The sequence below is a fragment of the Glycine max genome, chromosome 11 (genome assembly GCF_000004515.6).
Source record: "Glycine max cultivar Williams 82 chromosome 11, Glycine_max_v4.0, whole genome shotgun sequence".
In the NCBI taxonomy this organism is placed as follows: domain Eukaryota; kingdom Viridiplantae; phylum Streptophyta; class Magnoliopsida; order Fabales; family Fabaceae; genus Glycine; species Glycine max.
The window spans coordinates 16241252-16268344 of NC_038247.2; the positions used below are offsets into that span (position 1 = coordinate 16241252).

Genomic DNA, 27093 nt, shown 5'->3' on the forward strand with positions numbered 1-27093 from the left:
GAGTGAAAACGGTTACAGCTTGGGTTGTGGGTGTGGGTGTTTGACGCAGTGCTTGTGGTTGTGTGGGTGTGGGTGTTTGACGCGGTGCTTGTGGTTGTGTGGGTGTGGTGTTTGACGCGGTGCTTGTGGTTGGTGGTGTTTGGTGTGGGCTTGGCCGCTAGTGGTGGTTGGTGTAGGCTTTAGGCCGCATGAGTGAGTGGGTTACTGTGTTTGCAGGGATTTCTGTTCTAATGTTTTGATTTTATGAGCAAGATGATTTTGGTTTTTTTTTGTTTTTGTTGGTGGTTCACGGAGGAGGAGGGTGTTGCTGAGTGGTGGCTGGTGGTGGCTAGTGGTTCACGGAGGGGGAGGGTGGTGTTGAGCGGTGGCTAGGCCGATGGTTAGTGGTGGCTTGGCTGTTGGTATTCCGACTGTTCGTATTCACCTCTGCCCTCTCTCTCTGACGCACAGTAATTAATGCCGCATTTAAAGGTCATAATTAGGGTAAAAAAACGAAGAGCCCCTCTGGGCCTGGACCGAGAAAACCGAAAGAAAAAAAGAAAAAAAAAAAAAAAAAGGAAAGGAAAAAAAGAGAAAAAAGAAAAAAAAAATAAATAAACGCAAATAAAATAAATAAATAATAAAATAAACTAAAAAATAATAATAATAATAATAAAAAAAGAAAAAAAACGAAAAGAAAATACTAATAAAGATATTAATAAAAAAAAACGGAAATAATAAAAAACACTTAATAAAAAGAAAGGAAAAGAAAAGAAAATAATAACTAAAAATAAAAATAATAATAATAAAAAAGGTAAATAAATAAATAATAATAAAAAGGGGGCGTCTTCAAAACAAAAATGAGGTATTTTAAAATACCTCCCTGCCGAAATTTCATCTGAAATGATGGAAATTTCCGGCTTAAAAGACGAGAAAAAAGAAATAAAAACGGGTCAAAAATGGGGTATGACATCAGTAAAATTAGTTATTGAAGTAGTTAAAAAATATAAAATGATATAAAAATAATGAAATCATAATTTATTTAAAAAAGATAATCGGGATTTTTGATAATAAGGATAAAAATGAAAAAAAAGCTTTTAAACTAATAAAAAAAACTAAAAATTAACTAAAATATGTTATTGAATATAATTTTTTATTATTATTGATTCTATTCGGCATTATTGTTCATATGAGATATGTACAACCTCATAGGAAAAAAGATATATTAAATGAAAGGGAAAAAATGTAATAACTTTTAAAAGATAATAATAAAGCTTACTGTATTGTTATGTTTCACTTAAATCATTATGTTAAATTACGTTTGACCTAAATTTTTATGTTAAACCCTACAAAAATCACTATGTTTCAGAAGATGGATTTAGGTAGGATGGGTTTTGCCGCTAGGCTATTTCTAAACAGATTTTCAGTTTAATGACTTGGATTGGACCCAACAGACATGAAATCGGTGTGTTAGGTTGAGCAATACTTGGTCCACAATGAAATAAACTTGTGTTCTTGGGTCAACCCAATTAGCTCAACGAAGAAAAAAACTGTTGTTGTTGAGAGTGGGATTTGAACCCACGCCCTTTCGGACCAGAACCTTAATCTGGCGCCTTAGACCAACTCGGCCATCTCAACTACATGGCATGTTTTGGAGTAAGTTCATTTTTATCACATCACTTACCCTTGCACGTTAGATCAGGTTTCAATATTTTATGATATTTTGTTTATCCAAATGGCATCTTAGTTAGATGTGAGAATGAAAGCAAATGACATAAAACGGGCCAATCGTTTTTAATTTACACAAAAAATTATTCTCTCTTTCCAATTATGAAATAAAATGAAACTTATTTGAAAGATCTGTCGTGAATCCAAGCTTTGGGCAAATAAACAAACTTTGGTATGTCTTGCTGTGACATGAAATTTAGGAAATTGGCAGGGGCCAACTTGACTAATCCATTATCTAACGCTTTGTTTTTCTTCTCAAAGATGCTTGATAACGATAGTGATTAGTGATGCATTCATCCATCTTTATTTTCTACAAGATATATATATATATTATTTTTGGTAATACTAAAATTCCTGATATATGACCCGGATTCGGGAAAATTCACCGGCATATGATATCGCAAACTTATAAATAAGATGTTATCATATAATGGTTGCAATCACATATATTAATAGTTTTGGGGTATGAGATGTCTCTAGCACATGTTTTGAAAGTAGTTATTAATCGGGTTCTTATAAATATACATTTATTTACTTTCTTCTATTTTTTTAGCTCACTCTTTTTTTCTTATCTCATTACTTATTATATCTATTACTTTCTTACTCTATTTTCTTTTTTTTTCTTTTTTACTACTCAAATCTACTCCAAAATGAGGTGACATTTATAATTTTCCAATTCAATTCACAACAAAATCACTTAAAAAATTATAACTACTCATAATCTTATATCATCTTTAATGTTAGATCTCATTTTGAGATCTTGAATAACTTTTTTGTGGATCCCACAACGTTATATAGGATTCAAGATCTCTTTCATTTTTTACTCTAGTGATGAATCTCATTTCATTCTTTACTCTAGTTGTGAATCTCATTTTGAGATCTTAAACTACTTTTTGTAGGTCTCACAATGAATCTCACTTTTAAAATTTTTCTTTAGAGTTATTCACAATAGATCCTACTTTTTGAGATCTTTAAAATTCTTCCACAAGAACTCATCCTACACACCAAACATCCCAAACCTATGTCTAGTGGTAGATATCATGAAGAATAGATCTTGAGCTAAAAAACCTAGCTCAAGTTCCAACATTAGAGATGCTCTCATTATCCAACCATAGTTGTCATATAATATTTTAGGTTAAAATATGTTTTTCATTCTTGTAAATATTGAAAAGTTTGAAATTTTTCCCTACAAAATTTTTAGAATGTTTTTTCGTCTTTGTGAAATTGAAATGTATTGTTTTTTAGCCCAGAGTCAGGCTTGGAGGAATTCGAGCTTACGTGACATTTTTTAAAAGTTAAATTATAGACTAAAATATGTTTTTCATCCCTATAAATATAAAAAATATTCAAAATCTGTCCTTGCAAATTTTGGAGTCTTTTTTTCATCCTTGAAAAATTGAAATCTATTATTTTTTGGTCTGGACGTAGGTTCGGGTAAATTCAAACCTATGTGTCACTCTTTTATCGGTTCTATTGATGACTATGGAGTTGGTGGTTTCAGAAGGGTTAAAAATTGCCACAAAATGTAAAAAAAAAAATCCACAAATTTGTAAATTCCTCTTCCCTAACTTTCTTCATCTTCTCTGTCCACTAGGCTAGGTAAATTCAGAAGTCAAGTTTTTGAGTTTGTCGACAACATTTGATTCCAATAGTCTTTGAATTCGGAATTGGTATTCGTAACGTTGAGTTTGAGAGTGAAAGTGTTAGATTTTTGGAAGGAAGGGAAATTCAAAGAAGAAGGAGAAGATGATAGGGTGAATAAGATGGTGTTGACCATTGCAGTTGAACAGAACATTTAAAAAAGAAAAAAGAAAAAAATTGTTTATTTAAATTTGAAGAAGTTAGGAAAGAGCAGTTTATAAATTTGTGGGGTTTTTTTTTTTTACATTTTGTGATGTTTTTTAACCCCAAAAATCAGCAACTCTCATGGTCATTGATGTAACAATTGAAAGAGTAACACGTAAGTTCAGATACCTGAACCTAAGTCCGAACCAAAAAATAACCGATTTCAATTTTTCGAGGATGAAAAAAGACTCAAAATTTTGTATGAACAAATTCTGAACATTTTGAAATTTATAAAGATGAAAAACATATTTTAACCTATAATTTAAGTTTTCAAAAATGTCACATAGGTTCGAATTCATCAAAGTCTGGCTCCGGACCAAAAATCAACACATTTCAATTTTATGAAGACAAAAAATATACCAAAAATTTTACAGGGACAAATTTCTAACTTTTCGGTATTTATAGGAACGAAATAAAATATTTTAGCACATTTGTTACTTAATAATAAAATAATTAATCTTGAGTATATTTTTTAGTTGGGTAAGCAATAATCCTACATTCAACCAATATATAATCTCGAGAAAGGGACGGGAAATATTTATCCCTATGAGACAAAAATTTCCTTTCTAAGTAAAAACACACATATATTCTCTTTATACCTAGTATCACACTTCTCTCTTAATAATTCCATAGTTTATATTCTCTAATTTTTGTTCATGTATGTGTTAATTTTTATTTATCGTCAATTTCATTAACTTTACCCATAATAATTTGTTGGTAATGAATAACATTTTGAGTATAGTTTGATTGGCATTTGTTAATCTCATAATAAAGTTGTTTGTTTTATAAAAAATAACTTTTTTAACATAATAAGAATATTGTAGTAATTATAATATATATTTTCAAGAAAAAATATTTTAACCAAACATGCGTTTTAATTATTTCTGAGAATATAAAAAATATTTGTAATTAATTTAATAGTTAACAAAACATATTTTTTTATTAAATATCCGATCATATTTTATTCTTAAAATTAATATTCTCGAGAATAAAATAAAAAATAGTTATCCGTCAAACAAATCTTGGCTAAGATTCAAGAAATCTTTAAAAATTTAGGGGCATGACTTAGGCTTGAAACTAACTCTCCATTAATTACATGGAAACGACAAATGTTACCAGCTAACTCTAATTAAATTCAAATGTGGTGGAATAAGAATCAGCTTCGCCACTTTCTACCAATCTTTAAAAGAAGCATGGTTTAGGTTTGAATCTAACTATTCATTAATAACATGGAAAAGACATATGGGACCAGTTAACTCTAAATTCAAAAGTGGAGCAACAATCTGCTTCGCCATTTTTTACAAAACATTGCACTTTATGAGAAATGGAATCTCTTCTGTTTTCTATGCATGCATCAAACACTATCGAATGAAAAAATAAACCAGGTTCCGACAAAAAATGAACTTGCTCACAAGTCACAGTCAATTGATTAACATGATGTATTAAAGCTCAAATAAAATAATGAAATGGATTAGCTCATAACAGGTCTGTCAATCTTTGATGATAACGCAGTCAAACTTTGATTCAAAGGCAATTATATATTACTTCCTCTTTCTTAAAATAATAATCATATTAAGTTGTTTTATACAAGAAAAAATAATAATAATTTTATAAAATTAGTTTTACATCACTTTTACTTTATAATCATTAGATTTTAATTATAGGTATAAATTTAAACGAATTATTTTTGGTATAAGTTAATCTAATGACAACTTGTCCATAAGTTTTGGGGGCCAAAATAGTAAAAAAAATCATATATTAAAATTTTAAAAAACACAAAATAATAAGAAAGTGATTTATGAGTTATAAAAGCCTAATTGAGTGGTAGGATGAAGGGAGAGAGAAAGGCTGCGGATTCAATATCTTCGCAAAAAAAAAAAAACTAACAAATTGATAACTAATATTTACAGATAAAAAAAATAATAAAATATATCCACACATATTAAACTAATTCAGCTAATTCGACAAATAAAAGGTATTTCAACTAGTTAAAATAAGAGATGATTAAGAATGGTATAAAATAATGTGTAACAATTAAAACTTTAAAATACATAATTTTTACGTATAGAAATTAAGGTAAAATTTGTGTTATTATAATGATTAAATGAGTAACTAAATCTTAAGATAATAATATGAGAAGGTATGTGACTTCTGCACATGTATGATAAATAAAACCAAAAGAAAAATCTATTAAAATTAAATCTAATCATTTTCTATTTAAAACCCTTTAAAATAGGTGACATAATAACCTCAAAGATTCTCCCCATTATTTATTTTACTTTCCATAATTGATTAAGAATGAGAATTTGTCTTTGTAAATTATATAAAAACTATTTTTACTGCTTTTGCCTTTCTGGTTTAAGTTGTTGTCTCTCCAACCCGTGGCTAATAGCTTCGTAGGAGAGCATGACAACACCCATCCTTAAGAGAAGTCTCGTTCATTGTTTTTTAAAATCATATGTTAAAATACATCATTCACGAGGGACAAATTACCTTTACCTATACAAGTTAGTAAAAAAATTTGGGGGGTCATGGCTCCCTCTCTCTCTCTCTCTCTATATATATATATATAGAGAGAGAGAGTTTAAGCTAGCAAACAAACCAGGTCACCCCAAAGTTAAACAATTAAAGCTCAAGCTTTAGGATCATCAATAAAAAAATATTTATCTTTAGTTTTTATAAAACATAAAATGTCATATTTTTATAAAAAAAAAATCACGTATATTAACAAACTTCCAATTTATAATTCTCTCATTTAAAATACAAATATTTTTTAAAAAATGCCTCTCTTCTTGTCGGGTATGTCCTGAAACAAACCCCCTTATTTCCTTTCACCTTTGATGGCGAAGGCAATTCGTTTTCTGCCAATTGAAGCTTTCACATAAGGAAAAAACATTTGGGCTTAGAAAATTGTGACGATGTCCAAAAGATAGGCTTGTCAAGGGTTGTTACGCACACCCACTAAAATTGCTGATACATTCAGCAATTGCGCGTGTGACTTATTTAACACTCGACCTATTTAACTAATGTCAATTAATATATCACAATAATTTATTAATGGTTATTGGAGCATTGGGCTTCAAACGGTGAGTGCCTAATCGCAACTGAAATATTTACGAAAAATTAGTTTCTTTCTTCGATTTATGATCCTTACAATCAAATGGCGGATCCAGATTTTTTTAGTTGGATAAAAAAATTGTCTATGATAAATATCATAAGCTTTTTAAAAAAATTATGAATGATTAAATTAAAAAGATGAAATGAGTAAAATTAGTATTAATTTTTTTGGATTAAATTAGCACTAATTTGTTCTTTCTTTTCTCTCTGATGACTTTTTACATCTTTTTAAAATAATTGTCTGATGACGTCAACACTTATCTTTTATGGAGAAAAAAAAAAAAAGACATTGTTTTAACATCTTGATATACGTCTTCTAGTATTAGGGAGACTTTTGATTTTCTTTAACTGCGAGTATGCCCCCGTTTACTGTTGTATTATTTTGGGTTTAATATAATTTATATTTTTTCCAAAAAAAAAATTACAAATTGGCGTCATTGTCAGTGTGATTCGCCACTGCTTACAAAAAGAGGAAAAATAATGCACGAATATTTCATACTAATAAACATCTTTGAGAGAGGAAGAAATGAAAATGTTATAAAATAATGTAATGTGAGATATAATAATTGTACCTCAATGGTAGTTTGTGGATCAACTTATGATTTTAAGTCTTTAATTCGATTGTCTCCCTTCAAAGATTGGCACGAATTGAGTCTATTAACTTTGAATGTAAGGATCCACTGGCAATATGCTAAATCTTTCACTATAGACAGTCTATTTATTTTCATTAATTTTTTGTCAGGAAGATTGAGGGGGAGAAGTTCCTTCATTAAAAGTATTTTATTTATTTTGTCACCAAGAATTTTATAATAGAACTTCAGAGAAGGGGATTTTCTCTCCATACATCTTTCGTTAAAAACATTCTATTTGTTTTTTGGTAGAATTTTTAATGGAGGATCAAGTCTATTACTAATTCCATTGTTAAATATTCATCAAAATAAAATTCCATTGTTAACTAACATAATTTAATTTCGTCATATGAACTTATGATCCGTACGTCACTAAAATTGTTTCTATATTTGTTACTAAATTTATTTTTTCTAATAGTAAACATTTATATTAAATTTTTAAATAAAAAACTTAATTAAGTGATAATAATCTTCTTCAAAAACAATTTAAGTGATAATATTCTCTTGTCACATATTTTTATTGAGTTTCACCTTAAAGCTTACAATTTCTTTTTCTAAAGAGGCTTGCAAAAATATATCAAAAAAGCTTATAAAAATCATAAATTGTTTCTATAAGTTTAAATGAATTGTGTAAATTAAACTTTTTTTTACGAAATAAATTAAACCTTTTTCAAAAGTTCTCTCAATCTATAAATGAATCCAAAAAAGTTCCCTTTTTTTTCTTACTGCAAAAAAGAAAAGTTCCCTTAATCTATAAACTTCACAACTACAAATAAAATTTAAGGGAAGAAATAAAACAGTTAGTTAATCCAAACTTGTGTGGGGCAGAAGTTTCGCAGCTTAATCCGCAATATTCACCCATTACCCAATACACCCACAGTGATAAGTCCGTTAAATTACTTTACGAAAGAGTATATATAATTATATATACTAAATCTACAAAAGAGTATATATAGTAAATCTGCAACTATATGTAAAGGAAATAAGATATTTTGGTATACATGTTTGTTCATTTTATTTCTATAACTATATTCATAAGTTGTTATTTTATCTCTATAATCACTTTCATAATTCAGTAACTTTTATTATCTTTCTTTTTACTTAAAAAAAACAGTTAGACACAGAATACCTATTTTTCTCTAATAATTATAATAATATTAGTACTTGCCAAACTAAAGCTGGAAAGTTAAAGTTACCTTGATTCCTTGTAAGCTATGATGAACTTTGTTTGCCAACCACGACTGAACCAAATCCAGTCCAAAACATGTCATATCAGAAACAGAAAAAGGGAAAAAAAATATTAATCAAATACGAGCATAACAATAACAGTAATAGTAAGAAAGATTACAGTTATATGATGAATTCATAATCCTCCTAAATCTCAACCTTATGAGATTGTCCAGTTCAACTTGGATCACCCGAAATATAACTTTTTGTTATGTTTTGAGGGGAGTAGTGTACAGAGTATTATGTAAAGGGTTACGGGAATTCGGATGGGGAAGGAAAATCTTTTTGTAAAACACTTTTTTGGTACTGTTGGTACCTAGTAATACATAGTTTTTTAGCTGAAAAAAAAAAAACTTTTTGTCAAAGGAGTTTTGTATTCAGTAAATATCTTTATCTAAAATTGAGGGTTATATTTCTCATTAAAATCGAATTCAAACTTTCTGAACAGAACAAATGTGACTAAAAAGAAAAATTATATTAAAAAATAATTAATTAGATTCTTTATTAAAGATTAATCATCAATCAATCTAGTTTTGTGAGTAAAAGAAACATTTTAAGAGATTAGTAAAATATTATTTTCAAACTTAAGAAACTGCATTAAAAACAACGATTCAAGCGAGGGAACAAAATTATATTTTAGTTAAAAAAAGAAAAACGTAAATTATTTTAACCATTCAAAAGTCATGATGGCAACTTAAATGGTTAACACAGATTCATGCATCCAATAAAGGGGGGCTTTTTTTTTCTTTGAATTTTACAATAATTTTTTCAACAAAGAAATAGTATCTTTTACAAGAGACAATTTGAATCGGTCAAGATTATTATAAACTTAAACTTAAAATTACTTATTAAGCTAAAATAATATTGTCCCAATTAATTTACACATTAGGTTATTTTTTTTAATTATTTAAATATCTAACTTCTCGTATAATTATTTAACAGATATTGACTTTTACAAACATATTTATTAGTTTTACAAATAAAACTAACTCTAGTTTCTATTTCGAACGATCAAGATAAGAAAACATTATAAAATTTTCTATCATTGAAAAATCCTATAAATGAGAGAATGACAATTATTTACTTTTTCAAAAAAAGGGTAAAGAAATTTAATACTTACTTGTTATAAAAAAATATTTAGTAGTTAAAATTACACCCGTAAAATAAGGATAGCATAATTGATAAGCCACTTTTTTGAATATATATAAAATAATAATAATGTTAAAATTGAGGATTAATTTACATCGGTCAGAAATAATTGGTCTAAGAAACCAAACACAATCATATATGTGATTCTTAACTTGATTTGTTAACCCCGGTAAATGAAATAATTTCACGTGTTTTTTTTTTTTGAACGGAAATTTCAAATACTTAACGTGTTTAAACTCTATACAAGAAGAAGAAGGCATGGGGACTGTGGAAGAAAAATGATTTTTTTTCCTAAAATTAATTTATAATTTAATGAGTTAAAAAACACCCTTAATGTAAAATTCATAAAAGTAAAAAAAATGATGTTGGAGATGGTTGTGCATATAATAATAGAAGCAGTTTGATTTGATTAGAAGATAGAAATAGAAGGGTTGAGATTGGGGCATAATAGAGGAAGCAGCTGTTATTTGCATGGGGGGGCCAAGGCCACTGGCAGCACCTTCAATTTTCTCTTCAGTCAATCCCAGTTTGCCACGTGTCTCATGACATCGGAACAACCATGACACGTCGTCTCAGCCCCAATCACAGTCCGACAACCTTACTCAACCGCACAAACGACATTATTCTGTAGAACCCATCACAAATACATAAAATAATAAAATAAGTCGCTATTTCTTTTTTATTTCGCAGACTAATTCATGGTTTAGTGTTTGATTCCCATACAAAAAATATAGTGTACTTTGACCTGAACAAAAGGAAAACATCGGATATATTAAGGTACAGTGTCAGATATTTTATTTTATTTTCATTTTAATTTTTTAAAAATATAATATTTTTCATTTATAATGTTAAAAAATATTGATTTTTTAAATGTTATTAACAAGCATTTTAAAATTCTTAATCAATGAATGAATTAATAACAAGGTTTTTTTAAACAATTATTGATTTTTTTAATTTTTTTATTTTATTATTAATAAATATTCTTTAAACAATTATATGTATGTTTTCATTTTTTTAACGTAGTATCAGTCATATCTTACATTTTTGTTGGGAACATTTATTATATAAGAAATAAATGAAACTCTAACAATTTTTAAAAATGTACATTATCAATCGATCAAAATTCGTATAATAAAATTATTGATTTTTATTATAATTATTTTAAAAGTTATATTAATAATAATTTGTAATTTGATAATAATATAAAACTATTTTATTGATCAAAATTTAATTTTAACTTTTGTGCAAAACTTTGTATTAATCAGCTCAAAATTTTAGCAACTCATATTTTTAAGGATAAATTTGATTATTCATCGTTAAAAAAATAATACTTGTGTTAGAGCATCTATGACAAATGCTTACATGCATTGGTTAATTTTAACTAATGTTGTTTAAGTTTTTTTTTTAAAGTTACTTATATAAATATTATTATTTATATAAATAATGGTTATTTAATCACATTATTTCATAAATAATATTTTTAAGTATTATAAGACTTGTAAAATACTTATATCTTAGCATTTGAATAAATTTTTATTTAAAATGCTTAATTTACATGGAGTTATAATACCCAAAATTATGATAAAGACGCTATAACTTGGCAGAATTTTATTTATTTATGAAGGCACACTTTTCTTTTTGGGTTGCAAACACACACACAAACCTTTGATCTCAGTCACCAGTAAGCAGTATCGCAACTCATGCTCTGCGTCTGTCTCCGATCCATGCGTTAAGTTAACCCTTTCCGTTGAAAAAAAAAAAACATTTCTCTTTATTCGTTCAAACATCAATGGCTTCCTCATGCCGCGGCTATTCCAAAGCCCAAATGTGCTTCTTCAAGATTCTCCGCATAATTTCATCTACCCCACCCTCCAAACAAGAAGAAGAAGAACCCTTTCCCAGCAAAGGCGTTGGCATCGATTTGAATCTCAGATTCTGTTCCGTCACAGAGACCCCGGAATCCGAATCTTCAAGAAGCGACGAAAACAACAACGAAGAAGAAGAAGGGTTTCCGGAGAAGAGCGTGGAAGTTTCGGAGAAACTCGACTTCTTCTTCTTTTTGTTTGGTGGGTGGGGTAAGGAAACGACGTCGTTTAAGGGACGCGATGGTCATTGCTTTGATTTGCTTATTTATACCTTCAACCAACCGTCCGGGAAGGACGAGCCGGACTCTGGGGAAGAGAGTGGACTCGGCGGCGAGTTAAAGACTCGGAGGGCGAGTGAAGAGAAACGGAGGGAGAAGTGGGTGGTGGTGGATTTATACGGTGACGTTTTGGAGGAGACAGAACCGGTGGTGAGGTCCAAAAGAGGAAGGAACCAGGCGTTGCCGTACCGGTTCAGAGACTCGGTTGTGGAACCGTTGAAACGCGCGACTCGTTCTCAGAGACCGTCGTCAACCGCACACCTCAGTAAACGACTCTTAGGTCCTCGCCCACAACGTAAAACGGTAATGCCTATTCGTTTTTATTTTCTTTTTCTTTTTCTATTTAACTTTCTTATTTAGTAGTACTCTCTTGCTTTTTATTTATTTTTATCTTAAATATAAATAAATTTTAATTTCTTATATCATTTAACCAAACTCTCTCAAAAATATTTTTCAATTAATAAGATCAATATCAAGTTTTAATAAATCATAGTTTAAAAAAATTAATTAAAAATAACACAATTAAATTAATTAATCCTCTCAACAAATATAAAATATATTTTTTACTTGTAATTAAGACAGGAGGAAATAATAGAAACCGTCAAATAGTAAATGAAAAAAACAAGAGTCTGGATTGACGCAAGGTAATAAAAATAAAAATAAAAAGTGCTTCCAAACTAAACGACATATCGTTTTGAGATGTGTTTATTTTATTTTAAATATTTCTTTTTTCGTTTTGTACAGGAATTATTAATTACTCATTAATTTAAGTGATGGTTACCTCGACATCGATAATACAAATAGAATGTGCAGTAGCGTTGCTAAACTTGGAACAAGTTATGTATAGGTTTCGCATGCTGTCGTGATGTTTCGTAACACCAAATTATCGTACTATAAGAGTAAGAGATTAAAAAAATGATATATCGTTAGATCGTCTAAAAGCAATAAACTAATACTAACTCCTCCTCCTGCTATTATTATTATTATTATTATTTCTCATGACATGACATTACATTGTAAAGGACAATGATAAAAAGGAAGAAAAGGAAAGAGATTGAAAATAATATGAAAGAAAAAGTAAATGTAAATGTAAATGTGTGTTTAGGTTTCATAATTTTTCGTTGTATATGGAACTGAAGCAGTAAATAAGAAAGATGGCGAAGAAACAATTTTTTTCCCGGTGGCTATTTGGTTCTTTCTTTTGCATAATCTCAGTCTTTCTTGGTGACTTCATTTTGCTAGATTAGGCTTAAGAATGTAGCTAATATATGGTAGTGTCTTTGTTTTGAAGCATGAATGCATGATCAATGTGTTTCACTGACGCATAATCATCTACTTTCTCCTCCCAAAACTCGTTTGAAGGCATCATCAAAGTCATATTGGAAATATCTTAGACGCGACATAGAGGAGGATAAGAGAGTGGGGGAGACAAACAAACAGGGAGTGTGGCTGCGAAAATGCATCTGTTTTAGTCTTCGAATATTTACTTGTAATTTATTTGATGCGCGAGAACAATGTATGCTGTCGGCTTCAAACTTCACACAGGGAAAGACACAAGGTAGAAAAGGATTTTTATTTTTTTCTTCTTGGAACTTAATTGGTTATTGTGTTAGAACACTTACAAACACAAGGTACGACCCCCCACCCCCACCCCCAATCTGCTCTAACTTTTGGTTTGAACAGTGCGAATTGCAGTTTAGGGAATTGAATTCAATGGTCTGTACATGTCATGTGATGTGACGTGACAGAAATATGGGGGTTATGATTTATTTCTTTCTTTGCCAAAGTGGGTGTGCCCTGGGTTGAATTTAGATGTTTCTAGCATTTTTCCCCCTCTTTGATAAAAATCGTAATCATATATTACATCTAATGATCTGTATAGATTAGTCAAATTGATTTATAGTTAGTTAACTATTTGTAAGATTACTTAGTCTATGTTTGATCTAGATTAACACAATTTTTAATGCCCTCCAATGAAAAAGTATATCTGGCTGCTTTGAGTTGAAGGAAAGTTAGAGTTGGTTCAACATCAAAATAAACATGCTATTAATATTAATGAAATTAAATCAATATTTATGGAGATTGATTTATTATGTTTTCTGAGATTAATCGGTTGATATAAAAAAAAAAAACTCATCATTAATTATTGTATTTAATCAATTGACCAAATTCTAAAACCTTGACTAATTTGCACAAACATAGTTGTTCACATTTATTAATCACGCACGTAAGACAAATCCCTAAAGCTCTAATAGAATGGAGTGCCTACTGATAAAATTGAATGGCTTGGAATAAAAATGGGGTAAACCTTTACCTTGATAAATTAGTTATATAGGTTATTATATTATTTTCTTAAAAATGAAAAAAAAAATACAATTTTATCCTTAAAATATTACTCTCTCTCCTAATAGTCTCTAAAATTACAAACTTATATAAACAATTTGCATGTATTTAAAATTGTAACAAGTAGTTTTTCAAGTATTGAAAATTTTATCAAATGGTCTTCAACATTAATGAAATATATCAACTTATAAAAAAACACGGTAGATATATAATATTTGAGGGATTACTTATATAATTTTATTAATTTTTAAACTACTTTAAAAAAAGGTCTTTTAAAAAAAGTAATACTTGATGGACGAAATTAAATGTTTATTCTAAGTGATTTTCTAAATTAATAAAATTAAAAACACTTATATATATATATATATAATTAATTAGTTCTTTAGAAATTCATTTCATCATCAAAATATTTTCAAGTTTTTTATATCACTAATATAATCATTTTAAAGTCAAATACAATGAGATTTTATTGAATGAGTGTGACATAATTGACAACACACAATTTATATGAGAAAGTTTGAAAATGATTATTTCATAAAACATCATTAGTGATGAAATTTTAAATGTGATTAAGGTTAAAGTTTAAACCGATAGGAAGTGAAATCTTGACATAATACATATCAAGTCACATAAATTGGTTGATTGCTTTGACATAACACATAGACCAACAAACTCTACAAAAAAAAACCACCAACTTGGGGGACAACTATTCAAGAAGTAAAATCTCCATATCATGTGAATCGGGATGTTAACACAACTTGGTCCATGTAACTAGACGTTCACCCTCATCCTTACCAATCGCTCCCAAGGATTTCGTAACTCGATCGAAAGCGACAAGCTTCTCGACTACATTAAGAAAACACTTATGTTGAACGTGTGACCCCCTCTTTTTAGATATGCATCCTGCGTGAACTGATTTTCATATCATGAACAGGATATAAAAATATAACATTGGTGTGATAACTAACTCTATTCCATTTTCTCCACTTGAAACTCTTACCGACTTCAGCTTCATAGTCTATGCAAATATTCCAATATCATTATACGATCTGCATTCTCATTCTGTCACCGAAATTGTCATCACGATTCAACTCTAACTCAGAATCTCTCCCTAAATTAGATCTTCATCACCTGAACAGTTTTATAACCACTTCAAAGAATCAAAGCTTACACAATACTTCAGTCTCAAAGTCCCTAATTATCCGGTGGTTAAAAAATTCTGCTAAGATTTTATCTCTTTAAAAAACTAATTCAAGCATCAATGTTCTTACTCTGTTGACCAGTTTGACCTATAATTTTGAGCCATAACCCCATCTGTTCAGCAAATAAAATAGATATTGTACGAAATTTTCTTGAAGACAATGATGCCCTTAATTCAAATTACAGTTGGTCATTCGTCTTTGATCCCAACCTGCAAGCAAAGACTCATAATATTCACTGGAAATTTGTACACCAAAACTACTTCAATTATTATTAGTTTAAAGTAGAAAGAAAAATGATTTTCCCTTGTTTTTTGGATGACAAGAGGATAGGATATTTTGCTTCGTTTAAGACGCCAAATAACTTGCTTATTTAAAGGTAAATCTATTACCCCATACAGCCATACTCGAAATTTTCCTATCTTTTTCTCAGACCCTTTCATGGGAAATTTCTCTCTTCTATCCTGACAACTAAACACTTCAAACTCCTATTTCTTTCTCATTCCTTCAATCCTATCTCTTGCCATGCCAGCATGACTTACACTATCAATTGAAGCACATATTTTCCCTTTCTCTGTCACGAGCCAGGTCTTCATGAGTTAGGTCGTTCTGACTTCTCCCTATTTCCAGCAAATTTTGTTATGCATCAACCATTATAGGAACCAAGTGAAGTGAGGAGACCCACCACGTTCCATTGAGTGCATTTACATATTTTACCCTACTTTTTCCTCTACTTCTTTGTTATGCTCACTATTGAACATGAAGTGTTTGTCTTAATTCTTTGTTATTTTTTTAACGTTGGCTTGCATTAAATGCGAACAAAATTTAAGAGGGATAAGCTCTTTGTTTCATTACTATCTTACATTAATAAGGAAAAGTTTTCTTGAGTTAAAATCAAAATTTCAAAAATAAAAAAATGGATTTTTTTTTAGATGTAAAATAAAATATTTGGAGTTAGTAGCTTATCTCTAAAAAAAAAAAAAAGAGTCAGTAGCTTATAATAATTTCTCTTGACTTTTCATGTGTCCTTTATTAGTCTTCTCCTCATATTAATGATGTTTTATATTTTTACATCATGAAGGTGTGCTGAGCCTATTTATTGGTTTTTCTAAAACTAAGCATACGGGCCCAACAAACTATACGAACCAAGTGTATTGTGCTCGCCAGCCCAATTAAATCTCTTTCACTTTGTGAATTTCACGAAAAAAAAGATAGACAGAACTGGACTTTACACGTTCTACAAACTATCTGCATTGTTAGGTTGAACCTTGTTGACAAAAAACAAAAAAGGTTGAACCTGGTGACTAGATGTCAAGTCGACAAGGACTCTAGGGTAGAAAATGCAAGGCATCACTATAATGGCATATGATTAACCTTATGCCCAAACATAAAAGAACTTTTCGATCTTTTGCGTAGATTCATAATTTGTTTGTGTGCTCGCAGGGTAAATTCTATTTTGGAGAACTGTTGGATGATTGAGGAGGGCTTGAAATATCAGTGGTATTAAATTTTGTTTTCAAAATTATAAAAAAAATGTACTAGCTGTTGCAATAATATGTCATTGATCTGTCACTTTTACCTTCGTGCTGGTCTAGAAGAATGCATAAGTCACAAGTGGCTGCTGCACTCCAACGTTTGATGTACTTGTGCACAAGCCCAATTTGAAGTTCCTTAGACTTATTTAAATTTTTATACTGAAAACCTTCAATTCAATTTGTATTTGTCTTTCATTTAGACCATTTCTTTTATAACTAGATTCGTTGATTGGTAACTTTATGTATCTTGTTCCTCATAAAATTAGTTAAGATTGCTTATCACCCTTCTTCTTTCCCCTTTTGTGGCTTTGACTCAATATATATGCCAGCTAGTAATGTGGAAAATGGTAGATGGTACCGAACTATTGAGGAAAACTGCCACATAAAACTACATGGCTGATTTTCTTTTGATTGTTTAATTTTTTTCCCAAGTTATTTAATTTGTTAATAGACCAATGAAAAGTCCCTTCCTTGAATTTGTGTAAATTAGTGCATAAACTTTCGTGCTGGTCAGAATTTTATACTACAAATGTGTACTTAATTGAATTCACCTCTGTGCCCTTTGACAATTAACTCAGCAAGAAATATAATTTTGCATCCTTGCATATTAGTAGAGTATTTCTCCATTTGTTTTGGCAGGATATAACTCTTTGACTAGACCCTTTTATCAGTTTTATGTTATATATGAAGCAGGATAAAGGATCTAGCAAGTTAGTTGAGACAATTAATAACAAGGGAGATAAAAACACACGAAAGAATTAATGTGATAATGTGCCCCTAAATCCCTCATTCATCCTACTACGTTAGCTTATTTTTCATTGGAGTTATAAGATTAATTTAATCACAAAGGAAGAAGGAAAGGATGAGAGGTTTAGGATTTGACTCTCTCATTAATATAAATTAACAATTAATATTTGTTTATAAAAAAAATAACTTATTGTTATGAAAATATGCAAGGTAAGACATGAATGTGATTTGTGGCTGGTCCTTGATGACTGAAAAACGTACGCAAAAATATGTTTGAAAAGACAAATGTAAAACTGTAGAGTGCTCTTACTCTTTTTTTAATTCAGAACTACCATGATAGCATCTCACAAATTTAGGAATTTACTTCTTTAATTTATATACATATCATGAGTCCTCAAATACTTTGAAGACCGTCAAAATGTTATTCGCTCGACTAACACTAAATTCAGATTTCTTATACAAAATTTTATATTTGAGTTTTTTAGATAAAAAAAAATTATAATTGACATACAATGTTTTACTAAAAAGTTGTCAATCTTCTCTCATGGATATGGATTAACCATAAAACTGATAAATACTCAATATAAATCTAAATGTGATTGCACCTAAAAAAAACAAACTCTGAACACATTTATTCAAGCAACCAGCTTTGAACAAGGGGGAGGGATGTGGACCCAGAAAAGACTTAATTAATACCTACCCCTTGGTTATCATCTCACCAACCTTCAAATACCAATAAACAAGTATTTAAAATCAAGCATACTACGGATCATAGTCTGGTTTGATTCTGTTCACAACAATTCATAACTTAATTTGATTTTTAATCATCTTAATTCCAAAATATGTACTATAGTTTAGCTTGGGACCAATCATAAGATTGAATCAGATTCTGACTCTAAAGTCTAAACGGCTTAAAAAACAAAAAACAAAAGGCTGACTCTAAAGTCAAAAGTCTAAACACCGTCAGGCACCTACTCAGAAAGAGAGCCACTTGCTTGTTGAAGTGTTGCATTCATATCACATCGATTAGTTGTAGCATTATAGACGGCCAATTTAAATTGGCATTAAGTTAAAGTTTGCATTCTTGAAAATTTGGATAAGGAACTTAAATGGATACTGAAGTTTTGTCTAAATATATTTACATCAAATATCTCCATCTTCAAACTTTGGAGGGGATGCTGCAATGTAAACTGATTTTTTTTTCTCTCGAAAACTTTAAAGTTTTAATTAATGAGTTTAATTTTAATACTATATTGTTAGCGTAATTTTTTTTATATTGTAAATCAATCAGAAATAATTTTTTCCACTATCTGTAAAGGTTTTTTACTCTGTGTTTCAATAATAGATTGTTATATTTAATAATTATTTAATTTTGTAATAACTAGTTAAAAAATATCTCTGTTTTATTTGGATTTGTGCGTTGCTTCTTATCTAAGAGTGTGAAAAAAAAAATGGCCTTTTAATGTATTTTAAATTCACAAATGTGAGATTTATTTTTCAACAATATATTCTTAGTTCCAATTAGCTTGGTCTTACTTTCATTTGTTTATATGAGCTTGTATTCCTTTTGTTGATCTTTTAAAGGTCTCTTTTATTGAGATTTCAAATATTTTAGGTCTAATCTTACTACCTTTTGCCCTTTTTTATTATCTTGGCCTTTTTTTTGGATTTGGACTTTCGGTCTTTCCTTATACGTGTGTTCTAACTTCTAATACAATACTAAAATTTGTATGTGAGTTCTTAGTTGAAAGTGGTTGTTTATCTTTATCCATTAGTAGTTTTTTTTTCTTCAACCAAATCATCCATAAGTACTTTGACTCTCTAGACTCATGATTATTTTAGTTAGGATAAATATTTTTTTGGTCTTGAAAATGTAAGGTGATGATAAATTAATTCCTGAAAATAAAATAAAAAATAATTTTTATTTTTAAATGTATAAAAAGTACAACAAATTGATCATGATAAAATTGTGTGATAATTTTGTCATTAAATTGTAATATTTAAGAATCAATTTAATAATAAATCTTATTTTTTATGAACAATTTGACATTAAATTATAAAATATATGGACAAATTTGTCATTAAATTATATATCGAACTAATTTATTACACTTTTTGTACATTGAAAAATTAAATTTAAATATTTTATCTTTCAAAAATTAATTTGTCACTCACATTTTCATTTTTTTCATGAACCAAAATGAGTATTTCCCTTTTTATTTATATACTCTTAACTTGTGTCTAATCTACCAATTTAAGACTTGTTTTTTCAACATTTAATTACCTTACCAAAGGGAAAAATAATGAATGTGCGATAACAATTAACATTTCATATACGACCTGCATTTAATTGTAATTATTAATTAGTAGACCATGTTTCCCCTTTTCTTGTAGCTAGTGATGATTGTCACATAAAACTTTTTCTATGCCCTTTTACCCTCTCTCCATCAAACTATATATACCTTTCAATGTATCCCCTCCTCAGTGAAAAGTGCATAGCACAATGCTTTTCAATAGAAATAGAAATATACATTTGGAATCAATCAGTGACGCAATGAATCAACTGTTTGAAATGGTCCATATCTGATGGTAGATGTTTGTTGAACTCGTTGCTTTCGGTTTGAAAAGGAATTGTATTGCAAGTGTAGCATAACTGCTCCCCGTATAGCAAATTTGATTTCATTCCAAAAAAGAGTCAAACTTAGTAGTATAACTTTTCCAATAGACCAAGAAACAAAACAAGTGGGTTTCACAATTAACATCTCATTATTGTTTTGCAAGTGGCTATATCCATCTTCACTAGTAGTGGAGGACACCAAGACATATAAACATGACATGAAGGTCCATTTGGTCACACATCAACGGCATTCCTCATGCTTGGGTTCAGAACCACATATATAGCATAAGATTCATGCATATGTATATATGAAACAAAAAACCCCAATAATGTAGGAGGGAAGAGGATTCAATATTGTTGATCACATGCAGGACGAATGAGAGTGACCTCACAGTATATACTAACATGGGCGGTGTTTTTAGTCATCAGATGGGGTCACGGGTCACCCATGTCTTTGTAACTTAACAAATTTTAATGATTATATATACTTTAACAAATTTACATTCATAAATATTAAGTATTGCAATTACAACCACTTTTTTAAGAAAATTATATATGCTTAAATATCTTTACAGTCCTGTGATTTTTGAAATATGTTTTTTAGAAAGTAATCCACATTTAATTATTTTTTTAACCCTTAATAGAGTTATAGTTGGCAAAAGTAATGTACTTTTTATTTTACCAATTAAATATGAACAAATTAAATTTAATTAAATATTAAAACAAAAAATGACACAAAATTTTAGTAATCGGAAGTTTGTCTAATAAAATAAATAATTTCAACTTCTAATTAATTAGCCTGAAAGGGAATGACGTTTTTAGACGTAGAAACATAGAGACAATAAAACAACAGAAGTTTGTGCTCTAAATCATAGTTCGGATCTAATAGTCATGTTTTTCATATGTTTATATATATATAAAAAAAACTAAATCATTTTTAAGTGACCCAACATCCCCTGTTAGGCTGTTACCATGAAAATCTGCCTTACCAACTTGTAACTAAATAATATTCGTAAAACATTATTTGTGAACACGATCCCTGTTCAATTTTAATTAAGAAAACAATTTTTTTAAAAGGAACAAAGTTATGTATTTCATTCCAACAAATATTTTTTTTATGGATATTATAATTAAATTTTTTATAATAAATAATTTGCATAATTAATGTATTGATAAATGCTTTTAGAAACTAATTCAGCTCAACTATAAATTAGTTGATTTGTTTGGTAATCATTTTAATTAGGATTTTTTTGTGGGTATAATTTAAAGTATTTTTATAAACTCTTGTTCTTTCGGTCAATTATAAAACTAAATTTTAGTTCGAAATTTAATTACACTTAAAATTCATCCTTTATTTTTAAGATTGTATTATGCGGCAATCAAACTTAGTTTATTTGTCATCAATTTAGTGTATTGTCAACTAAGCTATACCTTATAGATATAAATCAACTGATTTTATATTACTCAAAAAATTAATTATATAATTAAAATTTGATCATAATTAATATTAATCATGTATGTCATATATGAATTTTGGCTAAAAGAATATAAGTATTTTTACAAGACATAATAATTACTTGAGACGAATAACATTATTATAAATACCAAAAGTCTCATCACAAATATTTAATGCAACAACATATTTTAAACTCAAACCAAACATATTTTCTATATATTTCATACTAATTATCATGTAAGTAACTAGGTTGGCCACAAAATTATGGTTGTTTTAGAGTGTATTTGATTGGAATGATGGAAATAGAAAACATGAAAATAGAGGAGAGGTATTTGAATTAAAATAGAATATAAATGGTCTAAATAGAATATAAATGTTTTAGAGTGTATTTGATTGGAATGATGGAAATAGAAAACATGAAAATAGAAGAATATAAATGGTCTAAATAGAACCTGTCTATTTTTTTTTCTTCTTATTTTTCTTTTTACCAAACACACCCTTAAGGTTAATATGGTAAGAATAGAAGGTTTCTAGTAATTTTATATTCATATGACAACTGTTGAAGGTATAAATAAACTCTGTTTCATATTAAATTTACTTGATTATAAACTTTTAATTAATAATTTCAATTTAAATAGTGTTTCGGCATCAAGTCCAAGCTGACATCATTAGAATCCTCATAATGGAAGTATTGTTTCCTTGGTTGTTTGATAAAAGATCATAATTTTGTTTTTAATAAAATACGTTTTGATTGATTTAAAGGAAAAGATGTTTATAAATGACTATTGACTTCGACTCTAAATAATATGAGACATGAGAATGTGATTTTTGGAACAAATAGTTATAAGAATAAATTAAAATTTAATTTATTATACGAAATTAAGAATCAATCCAAAAATTTATATAAGTCATTAAAATTTCTAGAAATGACCTAATTGTATTGTTAATGGAGAAAATTATCACAACTTGACAAACACTCACTTCCTTTCATCGGACAATAACTCGTTGATTTGATCATTCAATAGACATTATTGGTCTAATGGTAGCCCACCGTCATTGTCTCACAAATAACTATCACCACAAGTCACAACCACTTTTGAAATCATTATTCACCCTTGTTTATTTGAAGCTTGTTGATCCATAATCTAGGCGTGCAATTAAACAGGCAAACAGCAATTTTTAGAAGAAAAAAAAAGATTATAGTGTATAAAATAAATAAAATACATATTTCGAATGGTTGTCTGAATAGAAATCTTTAGAGAATCCTGTAAAAAAAAAAAAAAGAATCTTCAGAGAAACAAAGATGATTCGATGTCACTAAAGATAAGGGAAACACTAAAAGTCATAATCATTAATTAAAAATAGTTAATTCACTTTTTTTTAACATCACAGACGTCAGATATTCATCACTTGAAACAAATTTGTTCGATAATTCACATTTCTTTTATGATTTAATTCACATTTTTATGGTACATAGTTAATTCACATGCGCGTATATTTGTTGCAATTATCGTTATTGATCTTTATTTTTTTTACTGCATTTTTAATTTTTACTTAGTGATTATGACTTGATACTTTTATTTACTTTAAATGCACAGGTAAAAAAAACTAAAAATTTGAGTTTCAACAAAAAGATGAAACCCATAAATAAACAAGACTCTACTTTATTTTCTTAATTAATTATATTTTTATCCCCTAATACTTTGGTCTATTTATGATTTTCATAAATTTGATTTTTCAACTGTTAAAATTAAGTTCTTCATTCCAAGTTTTTAATAATTAATAAAAAGAAAACAGAAATATAACATAGCATTGATTTATAAATTCACAAATTAAGAAAAGTAAAAAAAGAAATGTCTAGAATCAACACTTAAAAGCCATTTTTTTGTTTTTATTTTTTTTAAACTCTCTCTCCACACAAATCAATACTACATCCTTTCAAAATAATAATATTAATAATAATAATGATGATGTATGCCCTTGATTTTATTTATTTTTCTTTCTTTAATCTGATTACATTCTATGAGATACACGGTAATTCAGACTATATATGTACAATCTTTTAGTATATATATGAATGTGTTTAGGAAAGAGTATACTCAACATCCTAAAAAAAGCAAATACAAATATGGTAGGTTTTGTCTCATATTCAAGAATTAATATAATCCAAAGTTTCAAACCCTGCCAAACCTTGAATAAAAAAAAAACTGCCAAACCTTATGATTAATAAAAATCGTGGCACACATGCGATCGAGTTGCATACTTTTAACTGTGCAAAACAAACACAATTGCCATAACCATTTTGCATAAGAAATCTTGGCAGCTGGCTAGGGAGGCTATGACTGTGAACAAATGTTGAGTATTGAATATTCCGAGCCTAAGCATACGTACAACATAAGAAGCTGTTTTCTAATTAATGCGCCTGAAGATAATTAACATAGTTCAGAGTTTGGATAGAATTTCTAGTAGGTTCGTGGAGGTGTGGTTGTTTGAAAAATTGATAAAATTATTATTTTTAATTAATTTATTTCTAGAGATAATATTTCAAATTTAGTTTAATAGTATTTATTTTAGGATAAATTAATTTTTTTCCTATAATTTATTATTTATGTTCAATTTGATCTTCTAATTTCTTTGGATTCAATTTGGTAATCTAATTTATAAAACGGATACAATTTGGTTTTTTAGTTTTGTTTGTTCAATTTAATTCTTTAATTTTTTAAATCAATTTACATTTTGAAAAAAAAATACATTTTGTGTCAATTAAAATTATTTAGGGATATTTTAAATCGTTACAAAGTCTAATTTCTTACCATTTAAACAGAAAAGATTAAATTGAATCAATTTAAAAAATTAAAAAATTAAATTAAACTAAAAAAAGAGGTAATAAACTAAATTAAATCTAAAAAATAAATTAGAGGAATAGAAAATTAATTTAAAAATTTATTTTATTTGAATGATAGATTAAATCTCATTCAAAATATAAATGAAACACATATTCAATTAATTGTAATTGTCTCAAAATAAATTTTACTTACTGGAGAATATCAATCTTTAAATCTAATGAAACTGAATTCCTCTAATTTGTTCAGTGGCAACGGTGGTGTTGCCGCCAGAGCTGAAATTCCACCAAAAATATAGTCTTTAATTTGTTCCAGCAAACCCTAATAAGAGTAGTCAATTTTTTTTATTCGTATATATACATTAATTATTAATTTATTAATTTTTTTTATTAACAGGAGAGATCAAACATTTTTCTTCTTTTTCTCCTACTTAATCACCCAACTAAAACATTAAATCAACCGTCAATGCCTATGATCCTACTTGCTTGGATTTGACCTCAATACATCCATTATTCCCTTAACTGGAGATTGAATAACCTCAGCATATCACTGTTGAAAACCCCAACAAGATCATCTTCGTCCAACACTCCCACCTACATTTCCATTCTGTCTTAAAATGTACACATCGAGCGTAGATCATGATTAGTAATATTTAACTGGGGTCTTGAATATACAGTCACTTTAAATATCGAAAGATTTTTTTTATAATATTGCTTTCTTTAAATACCCCCCCAAAAAAAAAACACTTGTTGTACGAGGGAAAACGCATTTCATTGATTTTCAAAGTATTTAATGCATTAATGACTGAATTGCAAAACATATTAAACAAAGACATGCAGAATAAAAATAAGAATTTAATTAAAGCACGTTAAAAATGTAAATGTTTTTAACACTCTCATCGAATTATAAATTGGTATATATGTCAGGTTAAATTATTGATTTTAGCAATATAACTATTAAGAGCTTAATTGTAATACGTAAGTGTAAAAATTTTGCATTGATAATTAATAAATCATGATTGAGATGATTTTTAAGTGACTTGCTATAAAAGAAGAAGAAAAATGTATGATAAGATGTTATTGGATGATGAGTGTGTAAAAGTTTGTTTACAGTCGGTGCTTTTTAATTAATTAAGTTATATTAAAATGAATTCTAATAAATTGATAGTACCAACAATTAATGGTTAGTACAACTGATCGAGGTTTTCATTCCTTAAGTATGTGATTAGGAATTTGAATTTTGATAAATGCATAAGAAAAAATTATTAGAAGAGGACACTGGCCACCTATGAGTGCCAATAGATTTCTTGGAGGAATTTAAAATATTTTGATAACCGATCAGGATACTCTTTTGCAATCATATATATGTGCAACAACAAAAATTGATATTGTAAATTTTCTTACACTAATACTAAAATTAAACTCAGATAATGAAATATCTGCAACAATTTAAACTCAAATAAATTAGAGTATATTCACGTATAAAACAATCAAATTCATCTCTCTATGTTTGAAAAAAACTAGCAAAAAAAAATTTAGTTAGGAGCTGAAAAAGTTAGTCTGTAAATTGAAAGTTGAAACCTATTAAATTATAAGTATTAATAAAATTAGTCATTGAAATAACTGAAAAATATAAAATGACAGAAAAATGATATAATCATGATTTATTTTAAAAAAAAATAAAAAATTGAATAAATATATTAAGAATAATAATGAAAGAAAATATAAAAAATTAGAAATTAACATTTTAAAAATATTATTTCAAATAACGTTTCAAAAAACATTATAAGTTACTAAAAAAAATTATATACTAAACAGTCAAATAAATTTTTTAGATAATGAAAAAATTTCATAAAAAATAATATTAATTTTACATTATGCATAATCATTTAACTAAAAAATTATTTACATTTTTTATCTTTAATTTTTTTTATGGTAAAAATTATTTACATTATCAATACATGTACTGTTTTTAATACATATAATGTACATTTTGTAAACAAAGTTGTTTCGTGTTAGAATTCTCATCCGAAATATAAGCATTTTTCTTCATGATGATTACATGGCTTAGAAAATTATGTTAAAGTTTCCACGAATACAACGTTTGTTTGTGTGGTTGTAAGGACTTTTATTAGTGGGAGGAGTATCGTGTTTAAGTTTGTGGACGAGATTTGTGCAAATTGTTTGTACTATTTATTATTGGACAACATTTAAAGAAACAATCGTTCAGAGTTTCTCTAAAAAAAAAATCATTTAGAGTTGCCACTTCAATTGCTAAGAGAGGGTCCGTCGTTAATGAGTTTTGCGTGTTTGTGTTCATTATGTTTGCCGTCTAACTTTTATCCAATGCATCACTAATGACTAATAGGGTAGAATAGTTTTATGTTATTATTTGTTATTTTAAGACAATTATTTTAAAAATTAATAAATTTATTAACAACGATGAGTGGACGAATTCAATTTTAGGTAATAGGGATAATATTTATAGATAAATATACAACATTAAAAATATAACATAATATTTTTAAAGCATAAAT

The 27093-nt window shown here is 28.2% G+C and overlaps 1 protein-coding gene and 1 non-coding gene across 2 annotated transcripts; one reads left to right on the forward strand and one right to left on the reverse strand.

Moving 5' to 3' along the window:
• Positions 1-1536: 1536 nt before the first annotated feature.
• TRNAL-AAG (transfer RNA leucine (anticodon AAG)) lies at positions 1537-1617 on the reverse strand. Its single transcript has one exon. It is a non-coding gene; the product is annotated as a tRNA-Leu (tRNA).
• A 9646-nt stretch (positions 1618-11263) lies between these two features.
• On the forward strand, positions 11264-13586 carry LOC102659897 (uncharacterized). The gene is made up of 2 exons (XM_041007011.1): positions 11264-12120; positions 13109-13586. The coding sequence occupies exons 1-2, from the start codon at positions 11464-11466 to the stop codon at positions 13136-13138; spliced, it is 687 nt and encodes a 228-aa protein (XP_040862945.1). The 5' UTR covers positions 11264-11463; the 3' UTR covers positions 13139-13586.
• The last annotated feature ends 13507 nt before the right edge of the window (positions 13587-27093 follow it).

Excerpts from the sequence above, each read along its gene's own strand:
- LOC102659897 (XM_041007011.1), top strand. The coding sequence starts at position 11,464 with ATGGCTTCCTCATGCCGCGGCTATTCCAAAGCCCAAATGTGCTTCTTC. Across the intron at positions 12,121-13,108 it reads CTCGCCCACAACGTAAAACG|CATGAATGCATGATCAATGT; the intron begins GTAATGCCTATT and ends TTTGTTTTGAAG.